Here is a 12,687-nt window from a genome sequence, read left to right on the forward strand (position 1 = left end):
GGCGTTCTCTTCATTCACCTGGTGCACAGTCTAGGGTTTAGGGAGGACTTGGAAGTTGTCCCTCTTCCCAGCCTGCACAGATGCAGGATGCTCATTAGGGTGCCCATGCTCTCGAACACCCTCCAGCCTCAAACATAGGTGGTCTTGGCACAGGCCAGGGCCTTCATACATTTGGAGCCACCTCAAGAACCCATCCACAATCGGCTAAGGAGGCTGTGGACCAGGTCTGGCTGAAGCTTCTCAAGATGCCAAAGCCTGCCTGCCCCAGCCCCTCCCAGGGGAAGAGGGCACCCAGACTGCACACTGCCCTCAAAGAATAGCACACCAGGCCGTGGCTCTCACCCATGCTGGACTCATCCGTCTGCAGGTCCTCATGCTTGTAGGCACCATTAACAATGCGCGTGGACATGCTTCCTAGCACACCGTTGGGGTAGTGCTCTGCCTCCATCTCCATCTCACTGTCGCTGTGGGGAAGGGTTGAGGTGGGAGTTGGCCCAGGGGGTGTGGTTGGAGCAGCCTGGTTGGGCCTCCTTTCAGGCTGTAGCCATAGGTTGCTGTGGGTAAACCGAGGACCCCCCAGGAACATGAAAGGACAGCTCAGGCTTCCAAGTCTTCAGCACTTGGCCCCTACTGTGACACCAGCTATCCTCAGAGGCCTGTCACCTGATTCCCACCCTTGTCTCAGTGCTGCCTCTGTGATTCTCCCCTCCCTGGCCCTCCTCTGAGTTCACACACCTCTTCCACATATCCCCCAACCTAATGACTGGGCCCCATGGCCGCCATGGGCAGCTCTGTGGCCTTGGTTGGAAGCCAAACTCAGGTCAGCCTTGAGGTGTACCTGGGGATGCTGAGAGCCACCTAGAGCTCTAGCGTGCAGCTTAGCTTCCCCTGCCTGCCCAAACTGGCTGTCTATAAGCCAGAGCCAGGGAAAGCTCCCTCATGATGGACCCTGAGGGTTCTCACAGGTCCGGCCTCTTTGGAGGAGATCACATCCTCAGCCTGGCATCATTGGAGCCTCTGGAGAAAGCCAAGGCCAAGGAAAGTGCAGCTGAATTGTGGGGAGGGCCAGAAACCAGAGCTGATGTCTGGCCCAGTGGGCCAAAAATTAGGACTCCAGGCACAGACCTGAGATGGAGGCTGGGGGTGAAGGGCAGGGCACTCAAAGGACAGACTGCAATGGGCCCAGCTGGCATAGGGCAGAAGGCAGAGGAGGAAGCAGAGCAAGGCAGGCACCTGGTTTCCTGGTTACTGGTACTGCTGTGGTGCTGGGACTTGGTGGAGTCTGTTGAGTTGGACTCGGAGTAATTGACGGAGGATGGGGAAGAGGAGGACGAGGAGGAGGAGGACGAGGATGAGGAGCTGGGTGCAGGGTATTTACTGCGGTTCTGTTTGCTCTTGGTGGATGCAACACCATTGCTACAGCTGGGACTGTCTGCTCCTAGAAGCCAGGGGGACAGTCAGAAGAGGAGGGGCAGCTTGCCATGAAGTGGAGCCCCAAGAATAACCACAGTGGTCCCATTTCCCTTCTCCCAAATCCAGCAGTAAGCCCTGAGCCCAGCCCAGGAAAGGGTATGTGGAGTGACCTCTCTCCTCCACACCAGTTCTTCTCAGAGCCCTCTGGAGAGTGGCTGACCTGTGTTGTGCATGTGGGAACTACTGGGGCCATGTCGGGGGCTGAGGCTGGGGGAGCCAGGGTAGCTGTCCTGGGACTTGGGGCTTCGGGAGCTCAAACTTCGGACCTCACTGTCCGTCCCATTCACCATCTCCACAAACTGCCGGCACCTGTGGAGGGAGCGGGCAATAATGCTCTGGTTGTGGTCCAGGCTGACGTTCCCACCATCAGCTGAGAGGGGCTGGACTCTGGGGGAGCTGGGGGTGCCCAAGACTTACTTGAGCATGAAGAGGAGGTTAGGGTTGTGCTCCAGCAGCCCCGGGTAGAAGCGTTGGGTGGTCTCAATGGCCTCACCCACACGGCCCTCCAGCACCAGCTTCTGGATCTCTGCAGGGTGCAAGAACACAGCAGTGAGCAAGGGCTACAGGCCTCTCCCATAGCCACACACCTGGGATGCTACCAGCCTCAGGGTAGGGTCCGGCTCAGAGTGCCTCACCAGCCTGAAATGCTCACAGGAGAGGAGGCTGGAGAAAGAACCGGACTGCCCAGCCCAACAGATCCTGGTTTCTGCCAAGTGTCAGAGAGTCCTCAAGAATATGGGGAAGATGGAGGGGAGACTCTCAGCCCAAAGGCAGGAGGGTAAATGTGGAGGTCTGTTCCTGCGGGGCACATGGTGCCAGGGACCTGGGGGCAGGGTAGGGCCCCAGCTGGGGCAACATGATCTGGGGATGGGCACCCAGGCAGCTTGGTGGCCTGAGGGGCTCCTCTTCAGACAGACTCCTCTCTTTCCAGGCCTCACAGGGGAATGGTAATGGAATCACACTGGTTTCTGATCAGGGCTCTGGCTGGTGGTCTTCAGGGGCTGTAGCATGCCCCCTGCTGGGAGAGGAGGCCATCCTCCTCATGCTGGCACCTCTGGTGTTGACACCTCTCAGGCCATCAGCATCTTGCTGTTGCCTTTTCGCTCTTGCCGTGGGGCCTGGTGCATCTCGCTGGGAGCAACTTCAGGGTCTGAGGCTCTCATTCATAGATCCCAAGTCTGGGATCCCTTTCCATCTGTCTGGCTGAGCACAGCTTCTCTGGGAGACAGACACATGCACATACAGAAGAGACAGCAGGCTCGGAGAGGGGTAGGCAGGCACTCACAGACACGCATATCCACACCCACTCGCCCTCATTCTCCTTTTCTCCTTCTAGCTCCTCGCTGGGCTCTTTTTCCTCTTTTCCAATAACCCTCCTTCCATGAAAGAGCCTCCAGACACATAGCATCCAGGCCAGCATCAACACTGGGAGAGCTCTGGCCAAGGGAGGACTTTAGGTTGTCTGCAAAGGGCAAGACCAGAGGTGGGGAGCAGAGGGTAGTGCCCCCACAGCAGCCATTGAGCACTGGCTTTGCCCTATCTGACCACTTCAGTCCCTTCTCTGGCTAGGAATAAGCAGAACTACTAAGGCTGAGTAAATGGTGAGAAAGGCAGAGAGTTTGTCTGGTAAGAGGCAAACAGTCTTCCTGGAAGACCATGAACAGGAGGCTGAGAGGAATCCAGGATTCAGGGGGAAGGAAACAAGCAGGGGGGAAATGGAGGAATGGAACCAGCCATGCCAGGGCCTGGCCTGCGCCCAGCCTTCAGAATGTGCATTAGGGAGGCTGCCCTGAGACGTCTCCATCCTGCCAGCTGTCCATCTGGGCAGTGCCATCTTGAAGGTGGGACAGGAACATGGCCTCAGGCTGCAAGCTGGTCATGAGGACCAGAGCTGAATGGACTCCTGACAGGTTAACCAGGGTTGACATGAGCCAGAGAGCAGAGTTAGGGACAGGTGAGGAAGGGAAAGGGGAAAGTAGAATAAACCTTACTTTGTCTGTTCTTTATGGACGCCTGTTCTTCCTGAATTGGGGTTTCAGTCATTCGAGCAAAAGCCATGGCTGTGGCACAATACCCATGATGTACGAGGTAAGATGAGACCATGCTAGAAGAAAGGAAGAGCTTCAGGTGACACTCAAGAACTGCACTTCTCATTGACTACCCAATGGACTCAGGACAGATTACCTCCCCCAGAGGTCTCCCTAAACATGTCCTGGAGGTGTAACCTCCACAGAATGAAAATAAAGGGGGCTGAAACAAAATGAAAACTTCCCCCATGGTGCCCCACGGTCATGAAGTCAGGCTTCGGAGGGGCTGGTCACCACATCTGTGCCCACAGTTCAGAGGAGTGGCTGCAGTTTCTCTGAGACATGCTGCCCACAAGTAAGTGAGTACGATAACAGAAGTACATACACAGGCACACTCCTCACAGGTGGCTGCCTCTTTGGGAAATGCAGCAAGCCTAAGAGGCCAATGGTCTCACTGATAGCTTCCTGAAACTGCAGCTAGCCAGGTAATCTGGCAGATTCCCAGACAGGATGCATACCACATGCACACCTTCTACAGACACAGGAGCCCCTCTGCAGGCTGTGCCATGTACCTGAGAGAAGCATTTCAGCCCTCCAGGTGAATCTGCCCTCAGCAGTTCCAGCTCTAGTGAGTGAGTGATGGGAAGCTAACTCACAACCCAGAGTTACACCATGATACACCACAAATCAGGGGCCCAGGAAGCCAAGCAATCAGGCTGATTTTGCCAGGCAGAGATAGGCAGCAGCAGGGCCAACGGGAACACAGTCATTGGGGAAATGGTCTGGAGAAGTCTGACTCCCAGTAGCCATTTAACCTCAGCAGAAGCTGGCTGAACAGTGGCACATGTGTGTACACATATAGAGCAGGGGCTGAACCCTCAAATCTGATATGTACAGGAGTGAATACCTTGGTGTGTACATGTGTCTGATGTCATTACTGTAACTCTAAACACAAATGTCTGAAGGGTTGTCAGGTGGAAGGCACAGAAGTTTGGGTGTGTGTTCCCTCAAGCTTTAAGGGGTAAATGAGATTATACACATAAAGTACCTGGCAGGAAGAAGTCCATAAATAAACTTCTTATTATGAAATGATATATTACACAATATTATAGTATAAATAATAATTATCAGCTGGGCGTGATGGCTCATGACTGTCATCCCAGAACTTTGGGAGGACAAGGCGGGAGGATCATTTGAGACCAGGAGTTCAAGACCAGCCTGGCCAACACTGCAAGATCTCATCTCTACTTTAAAAATATGGCTGGGCGCGGTGGCTCACGGCTGTAATCCCAGGACTTTGGGAGGCTGACGCGGGCGGATCACAAGGTCAGGAGATTGAGACCATCCTGGCTAATGCGGTGGAATGCCGTCTCTACTAAAAAAATACAAAAAAAAATTACGCCCAGGCGTAGTGGTGGGCGCCTGTAGTCCCAGCTACTCGGGAGGCTGAGGCAGGAGAATGGCTTGAACTTGGGAGGTGGAGTTTGCAGTGAGCCGAGATTACGCCACTGCACTCCAGCCTGGGTGACAACGCGAGACTCCGTCTCAAAAAAAAAAAAAAAAAAAAAAAAAAAGATTATTGGCTGCGTGTGGTGGCTCACACCTGTAATCACAACAGTTTGGGAGGCCGAGGCAGGCAAATCACTTGAGCCCAGGAGTTTGAGACCACCTGGGCAACATGGCGAAACCCTGTCCCCACAAAAAATACAAAAAATTAGCCAGGCATGGTGGTGCATGCCTACAGTCCCAGCTACTCAGGAGACTGAGGTAGAAGAATTGCTTGAGCTCAGGAGGTCCATGCTGCAGTGAGCCATGACTGTGTCACTGCACTCCGCCTGGGCAATAGAGTAAAATCCTGACTCAGAAAAAAGTAAAATAAATATAATTATTATTATTACACCATATTATTATTATAAACACAAGGGTAAATATGAAAAAGTCTTTATCTACAAGAGGGTTACCTACACAAGTAAAAGAGAGGAAATTAGCTGACCTTCCACTAGAGGAAGCCAGCCAAAAGGCTTGTGACAAATTTGTCTCTGTGATAACACAGCCATTATCAATATTCATTAAATGAAGTTATGTAAAACCACAGTACACAAATTATATGCAGGTTTTGGCAAATGCTACATATGAACACATACAAGCACATGGATACACACATGTAAACAAAAACACCTATGTGCTATGCCAGACATGGCAGCACAGGCCTGTGATGCCAGCTACTCAGGAGGCTGAGGTGGGAGGATCACTTGAGCCCAGGAGTCCGACCTCGGCAACAAAGCGCGACCCCATCTCAGTATTTTTTTAAAAACCCCAAAGCAAAAACATATCCATGTGCTGAGCCTAGGCCCTGAAAACTCAAGAGTATCAGTTCCTCCCCTACACAGACTTGGCATCTTCACCCCTCTTCTTGCCCATCCCACCAAGCCTGCTATGGGAGTGGCGCTGTCCTGGCCATCCAAGGAAGTCCTTGTCATCTGCTCTGGGGGGCTGTGAACAAGAGGCAGCAATGCTGTTTTTCCTGGGGAAGGTCTGGCCACCTAGCCCCTACCTCAGCCCATCCTTGGGGTCTGCCTCAAGGGACAAAGGCTGCACAAAGAACCCAGTGTGCACCCCAACCCCACCCCAGGGATCCTAGCACCCTGGTGCCTTTGCAGGGCAATGACCACAGGTAGTGGAAGCCCAGCCCTTCCCCATACCCATCTGCCCATCCTTGGGAGCCAAGCTAACACCCACCTCCTGGCAGAGTGGGTACTGGTCACTGCCTCACTCAGGCTTGCAGATGGCAAGTGGAAGAGAAACCCAAAGCTGGCCTCCCTTGGGAATTCAGCGACACTGGCTTCCAGGACAGTCTGGGAATTAATCAGCCAAGGAGCTAGCTCAGCTGGTCCTAGGCAGAACTCCCTTCCCTCCACCACTGCTATAGACGAATGAGACTCAGCTGGATGCTGGGCCCTGTGAAGTGGCCTCAGGCCAGAATCACAGCACCATGGATACTCCCTATGGTAGAAAAAGGGTCCACAGAGGAAGAGACCACAGGGCATCCTCTGCAAAATCCTCTGCAAAATGACCTGGGGAAGGAAAACAGCCCTGCTGGTGATCTTATGTACAGGAGCCTCCAATCTGGCTGAGAGGCAAAGGTTTAATTAGGAGCAGCCCGGAGAACTCGGTGGGAGCTGTCCATCCGACGACAGAGAAGCAGGAGAGCTGCAGGCTGAATCGCCCTGGGAATGCTTCCCAGAAAGGATCCACCCGCTGGAATTTGTAAGAACAGCTTGTAGCTCTACAGGGGCCTAGAGTGAAGTGGGCTGGGGTGGGGTGGGAGTGGGTAAGGGCGGGAGCAGGGCACTCACTTCTGCAGCACTGCCTGCCACTCGCCAAGCTGGGCACTGATGGGGAAGCAGTGGACCGTGCCCTGGACCTTGGCACGCCACTCCCGCATGTAGTCCTCAATGTCAAACAGGAAGGGCTGCTGCCCAAAGTTGGCGTCCACAATCTCCCCAGGTGTCTGCAGGCCTACGGTGGGGTAGAGGTTGGCCTGAGGAGGAGAATGAAATGTCAGTCAGGCCCTGAGGGCAGTGGGGTGCTAAGGCCTCACCTCACCTCCATGGCTGCTGCTGGCCCATGCTTGGGCTGGAAGAGTTGCAGCAAGGCTGGAGGAGGCAGGGTGGAGCCACCTCTGTCCACCTCCCTAGCAGAGACATTATGCCCCAAAGCTTGAGGGGAGAAAGCAAAAGAAAAGCAAGCAAGGCACATCATGGAGAGTGTCCTGCCCTGTATCAGAGGCCATTGTGTCCTCAAGGCCCAAGAGCCCTTTCTGGAACTCAGCCAAAGCATACAGAAATGGGCTGGGCTCCACGACCCTGCAGATGTGCCCATGAAGGTCTGCTGCAATGGTGGGTCATGGCTCCTCTTGGAAAGATCCAGGGCCAAGGATCTCTCTGCCACAAAAAAAAATAAGACACATGAGGCTGGGCATGGTGGCTCATGCCTGTAATCCCAGCACTTTGGGAGGCCAATTTAGGAGGATCGCTTGAGCCCAGGTTTTCGAGACCAGTCTGGGCAACAAAGTGAGACCCTGTCTCTACAAAAAATAAAAAAATAAAAATTAGCCAGGTGTGGTGGTATGCACCTGTGGTCCCAGCTACTCGGGAGGCTGACGTGGGAAGATGGCTTGAGTCCAGGAAATTGAGGCTGCAGTGAGCTGTGATTCTGCCACTGCAACCCAGCCTTGGTGACAAGAGTGAGTCCCTGTCTCAAAACAAAACAAAACAAAAAAAACAAAAGATAGATACACGAGGGGGTAGGCAGAGATGGGATGACGCAGGAAAGGAGGGAGGAGGGGAGCATAGCAAAAGGGAACCGGTGGTCTAGACCCCTGGTGAAGAGAAGCTACCCCTCCTGTTAGAGGCTCGCTAAGAGGAGGATCTTCTGGCCAGTAGGGTGTGGGGCTCCCTGCTTTCCACCTAGCCTCTACCATGACTGGCTTTTGTCCGGTCCCTCCCTCACTTGGTGGTTCCTGTGGCTCCCTGCTGCTACTGTCCAGAGCCTCGCTAGCCTCCTCCCCACTGTCACTGCAGATGGTCTTCCCAGGGCCCTGAGTCCACTCTTCACCTCCGTGCTCAGGCCATGTTCCTTCCTGAGTATCATGCACTTTTTTTTTTTTTTTGAGACGGAGTTTCGCTCTTGTTGCCCAGGCTGGAGTGCAATGGCGCAATTTCAGCTCATCGCAACTTCCACCTCCTGGGTTCAAGCGATTCTCTTGCCTCAGCCTCCTGAGTAGCTGGGATTACAGGCATGCGCCACCACGCCCGGCTAATTTTGTATTTTTAGTAGAGATGGGGTTTCTCCATGTTGGTCAGGCTGGTCTTGAACTCCCGACCTCAGGTGATCTGCCCACCTCAGCCTCCCAAAGTGCTGGGATCACAGGCGTGAGCCAGCGCACCCGGCCAACCATGCATTTTTGTACCTGCCCAAGGTGTGGGACCTCTTCCTGTATGCTGGCTTCAGCCCACCATGGGCTCTGCACACAGAGGACCTCTCGCTTCCTTTCTTTCCCCTACCATCCTCCACACCACAGGCAAGGCCCCCCTCCTCCAACAAGCCTTCCCTGACCATCACTGCCTACAATGTCTTTCCCCCATACCTTCTTGCATGTGACTGCATACTGGCCATGCTCATGCGTGGTCATTTCATGTCACGTCCCCATAACAAGACCCTTCCCTAGCCAGGGTCAGCATTCTCCACCTGATTCTGTTCTCTTTGCCTAGGACCACAGCCCCTCTCTGGGGCTTCCAGGTAAGAGGGAAGGATTCTGAGCCATGGACTGGAGGTTTTAAGAGGACCCTGGGTGCTATGGTCTGGGCTTCAGAGGCCCGTATCACAAAGGCATTTCCTGGGGCATCACTGGGGTGTCTGGGATCCCAAAGCAGCCACCAGAGTCAGCAAACCTTCCTTCCTTCCAGAACCTAGCCAGAACACACAGAGCCAGGCCAGGCTCCCAGCATCCTGGGTGGAGGCCCTGCATGTGATTAGGCCTGTGATGACTCATAATAAAGAGAGACTGGAGTACAGGTGCAGGATGACTGGAGGTGAGGACACGCCCTGAACTAAGCAAGCAGAAAACTCCATTCTTTTCTTTCCTTTCTTTTATTATTATTATTATTTTTTGAGACGGAGGCTCGCTCTGTCGCCCAGGCTGGAATGCAGTGGCACGATCTCGGCTCACTGCAAACTCCGCCTCTCGGGTTCAGGCCATTCTCCTGCCTCAGCCTCCCGAGTAGCTGGGACTACAGGCGCCTGCAACCACACCCGGCTATTTTTTTTTGTATTTTTAGTAGAGATGGGGTTTCACCGTTAGCCAGGACGATCTTGATCTCCTGACCTCGTGATTCGCCCGCCTTGGCCTCCCAAAGTGCTGGGATTACAGGCGTGAGCCACCGCGCCGGGCCAGAAAACTCCATCCTTTTCTAAGAAGAGAAAACCCCACAAAGCTCACCTCTCTGGCTTGAGGGTGCCCTAGATAGTAGCAGATGAGTTCCCCTAGGGCACTGGCTTTCCTCAGGGATCTCTGATGGTATGTACAGGGACTAGGTTCCCTCACAGTTCAGGAACAATTCCCTACACTCTGCACCCCAGCTGACACAGAGCTGGCTTAGACCAGCTGAGCCATGGAGCTATCTTCATTCCACCACCCTACCCCCGCCCCCCCACCGAGCCCCACAGCTGCCTTTGGAAGTGCCACAAATTACTGTCACCTGCTAAGAGTCGTAGGAAGACCAGACCTTGCTGCTGGAGAGAGAGGAAGGCCAGCAAGTGCCCCTCCTGGTACCCTCAAGCTGACAGCATGGCACACATCCCTGGTTGGGGAAAGAACCAGACTCCACACCCTGCACTTGCAGGTACCACCGTGCCCCATCCCAGTCAGCCCCCAGAAACCCAGGAGGGGAAGACCCAATAGTAGTACTCACCGGGAGGTCTGTGAAGGCTATACCTGTGGAGGGAAAGGAACAGTCATCAGGGCCAGCCCCTGGGGCTACTCTGCCTCTGCACCCCATCGTGGAGCCAGTGCTAGGGCCGGGTAGTTGTTTTTTTGGTTTGTTGTTGTTGTTGTTTTGAGACAGAGTCTCCCTCTGTAGCCCAGGCTGGAGTGCAGTGGTGCGATCTTGGCTCACTGCAACCTCTGCCCCCGGTTCAAGCAATTCTCCGGCCTCAGCCTCCCGAGTAGCTGAGATTACAGGTGCCCACCACCACGCCTGGCTAATTTTTGTATTTTTAGTAGAGACAGTGTTTCACCATGTTGGCCAGTCTGGTCTTGAACCCCTGACCTCAAGTGATCTGCCTGCCTCAGCCTCCCAAAGTCCAAAGTACTAGGATTACAGGCGTGAGCTACTGGGTCCAGCTGGGCAGGTTTTTTTTTTTTTTTTTTTTTTTTTTGAGATGGAGTCGCGCTCTGTCGCCCAGGCTGGAGTGCAGTGGCGCGATCTCGGCTCACTGCAAGCTCTGCCTCCTGGGTTCACGCCATTCTCCTGCCTCAGCCTCCCGAGTAGCTGGGAATACAGGCGCCCGCCACCACGCCGGGCCAATTTTTTGTATTTTTAGTAGAGACGGGGTTTCACCATGTTAGCCAGGATGGTCTCAATCTCCTGACCTTGTGATCTGCCCACCTTGGCCTCCCAAAGTGCTAGGATTACAGGCGTGAGCCACTGCGCCTGGCCCCGGGCTAGGTAGTTTTAATTAGGCCATGGCCTTCTCTTCACTGGCGGCCTGGCCAGAAGTGAAATCAGATGCTTAGGTATGTGCATAGCTCCTCCACCTGCAAAGAAAGCCTGCTAAGAGGAACTAAATCCAAAATATCTATCCCCTGCGGCCCTTCAGGCCTGATCCTTCTCTTGATTTAACATATATTTATGGAAACCTATTGTGCATGCCAGATCCTTTTTTGGAGAAGGGTCTCACTCTGTCTCCCAGGCTGGAGTACAGTAGCACAATCCTGGCTCACTTCAACCTCTGCTTCCTGAGTTCAAGCAATTCTCCTGCCTCAGCCTCCCGAGTAGCTGGGACTACAGGCACATACCACCATGTCCAGCTAATATATATTTTTGTATTTTTGGTAGAGACGGGGTTTCACCATGTTGGCCAGACTGGTCTTGAACTCCTGACCTCAAGTGATCTGCCTGCCTCAGCCTCCCAAAGTGCTGGGATTACAGGCGTGAGCTACCGAGCCTCGCCCCTTTTCCATCCATTACTTCATCTGATCCTTACGCCAACTCTGGGAAGCAGGATTATCCCATTTTACAAAGGAGAAAAATAGCCTCAGAGGTTCGACAATTTGCCAATAGTCATAAAGCTAGCAAAAGTGGTGGGGCTGGATTCGTTCCTTGTCCAATGCTCCAATGTCATCTCCAAGCTGACAGAGAAGTGGAAACAGGGAGGGTGGCAGCTGCCTATCTCCAGTCCATACGCAGTCAGAGTCCTCAGAGGTTCCAAGCTGGCAAAGTCCAGGTTAACAATGGCCTGTGTGGGAGGATCTCTTGAAAACAGGAGTACAAGACCAGCATGGGCAACATAGCGAGGCTCCATCTCTACAAAATATATAAAATTAGCTGTGGTCCCAGCGACTTGGGAGGCTGAGGCAGGAGGACCACTTGAGCCCTGCAGGTTGAGGCTGCAGTGAGCTAGTATGATTGTGCCACTGGGTTCCAGCTTGGGTGACAGAGCAAGACCCTGTCCCAAAAAAACAAAAAACAAAAAACAGCTTGTCAAAAACCCTCCTGCCAAGAGAAGTGGCTGCATTTCTAGGGACCTCAGCTCTGAATTGGAAGTGAGGGTAGAGGGGAGTGGGACCCCAACTATATAAGCAGGCCACCAGAGCACCCATGTTCTTCAGACTGAGAAATGACAAATGACTCAGGATCAGTGGAGGCTCTCCCAAGGACTCAAAGCCCTCTCATTTTTCAGATAAAGTTTTTTTTTTTTTTTTTTTTTTTTTTTTTTTTTTGAGACGGAGTCTAGCTCTGTCGCCCAGGCTGGAGTGCAGTGGCGTGATCTCGGCTCACTGCAAGCTCCGCCTCCCAGGTTCACGCCATTTTTTTTTGAGACAGAGTCTTGCTCTGTCCCCCAGGCTGGAGTGCAGTGGCGTGATCTCAGCTCACTGCAAGCTCCACCTCCCAGGTTCACGCCATTCTCCTGCCTCAGCCTCCCAAGTAGCTGGGACTACAAGCGCCCGCCATCATGCCCGGCTAATTTTTTTTTTTGTATTTTTAGTGGAGACGGGGTTTCACCGTGTTAGCCATGATGGTCTCGATCTCCTGACCTCATGATCCACCTGTCTCAGCCTCCCAAAGTGCTGGGATTACAGGTGTGAGCCACCGCGTCTGGCCGATAAAGTCTTATCTCCCAGAAGCTCCTGAGCTTTTGGCCTCTGAGGTTTTCAAACTGCTGATTCCTTAGAGATCTCCAGTCTGCTACACCAACCCCTGCCCAGAAAAGAAACTGAAGCCCTGCAAAATAGAACAGGTGAGGGTCTGACAACAGGTCTCCCAGAAACCTGGCCGGAATCATGCCAGCCAGCACATACCACATGCTTCTTCTATGATGGGCACTGGACTGAGTATCTTATAAGGCACCATTCAATCCTCAGAACAACCTTGGAAGATATATACTACCTCTGACACTAGTTCAC

At 53.4% G+C, this 12,687-nt stretch overlaps 1 protein-coding gene across 5 annotated transcripts in view; it reads right to left on the minus strand.

The window, feature by feature from the left end:
* Window positions 1-12,687, minus strand: part of RANBP10 (RAN binding protein 10) — an 87,791-nt gene that overhangs the window by 4,969 nt on the left and 70,135 nt on the right. For 4 of the 5 annotated variants that reach the window (XM_058441121.1, XM_058441122.1, XM_032157687.2 and 1 more), the window contains 7 exons: window positions 9,974-9,996; window positions 6,857-7,041; window positions 3,465-3,577; window positions 1,891-1,999; window positions 1,634-1,782; window positions 1,234-1,438; window positions 343-554 (listed from right to left, as the gene is read on the minus strand). In XM_058441121.1, coding sequence (XP_058297104.1) covers window positions 343-554; window positions 1,234-1,438; window positions 1,634-1,782; window positions 1,891-1,999; window positions 3,465-3,577; window positions 6,857-7,041; window positions 9,974-9,996 — 996 coding nt within the window. The remainder of the gene's footprint in view (window positions 1-342; window positions 555-1,233; window positions 1,439-1,633; window positions 1,783-1,890; window positions 2,000-3,464; window positions 3,578-6,856; window positions 7,042-9,973; window positions 9,997-12,687) is intronic. The other variant, XM_032157688.2, reaches the window with a different exon arrangement.

The sequence above is a fragment of the Hylobates moloch genome, unplaced genomic scaffold, assembly GCF_009828535.3.
Source record: "Hylobates moloch isolate HMO894 unplaced genomic scaffold, HMol_V3 SCAFFOLD_6, whole genome shotgun sequence".
Taxonomy (NCBI): domain Eukaryota; kingdom Metazoa; phylum Chordata; class Mammalia; order Primates; family Hylobatidae; genus Hylobates; species Hylobates moloch.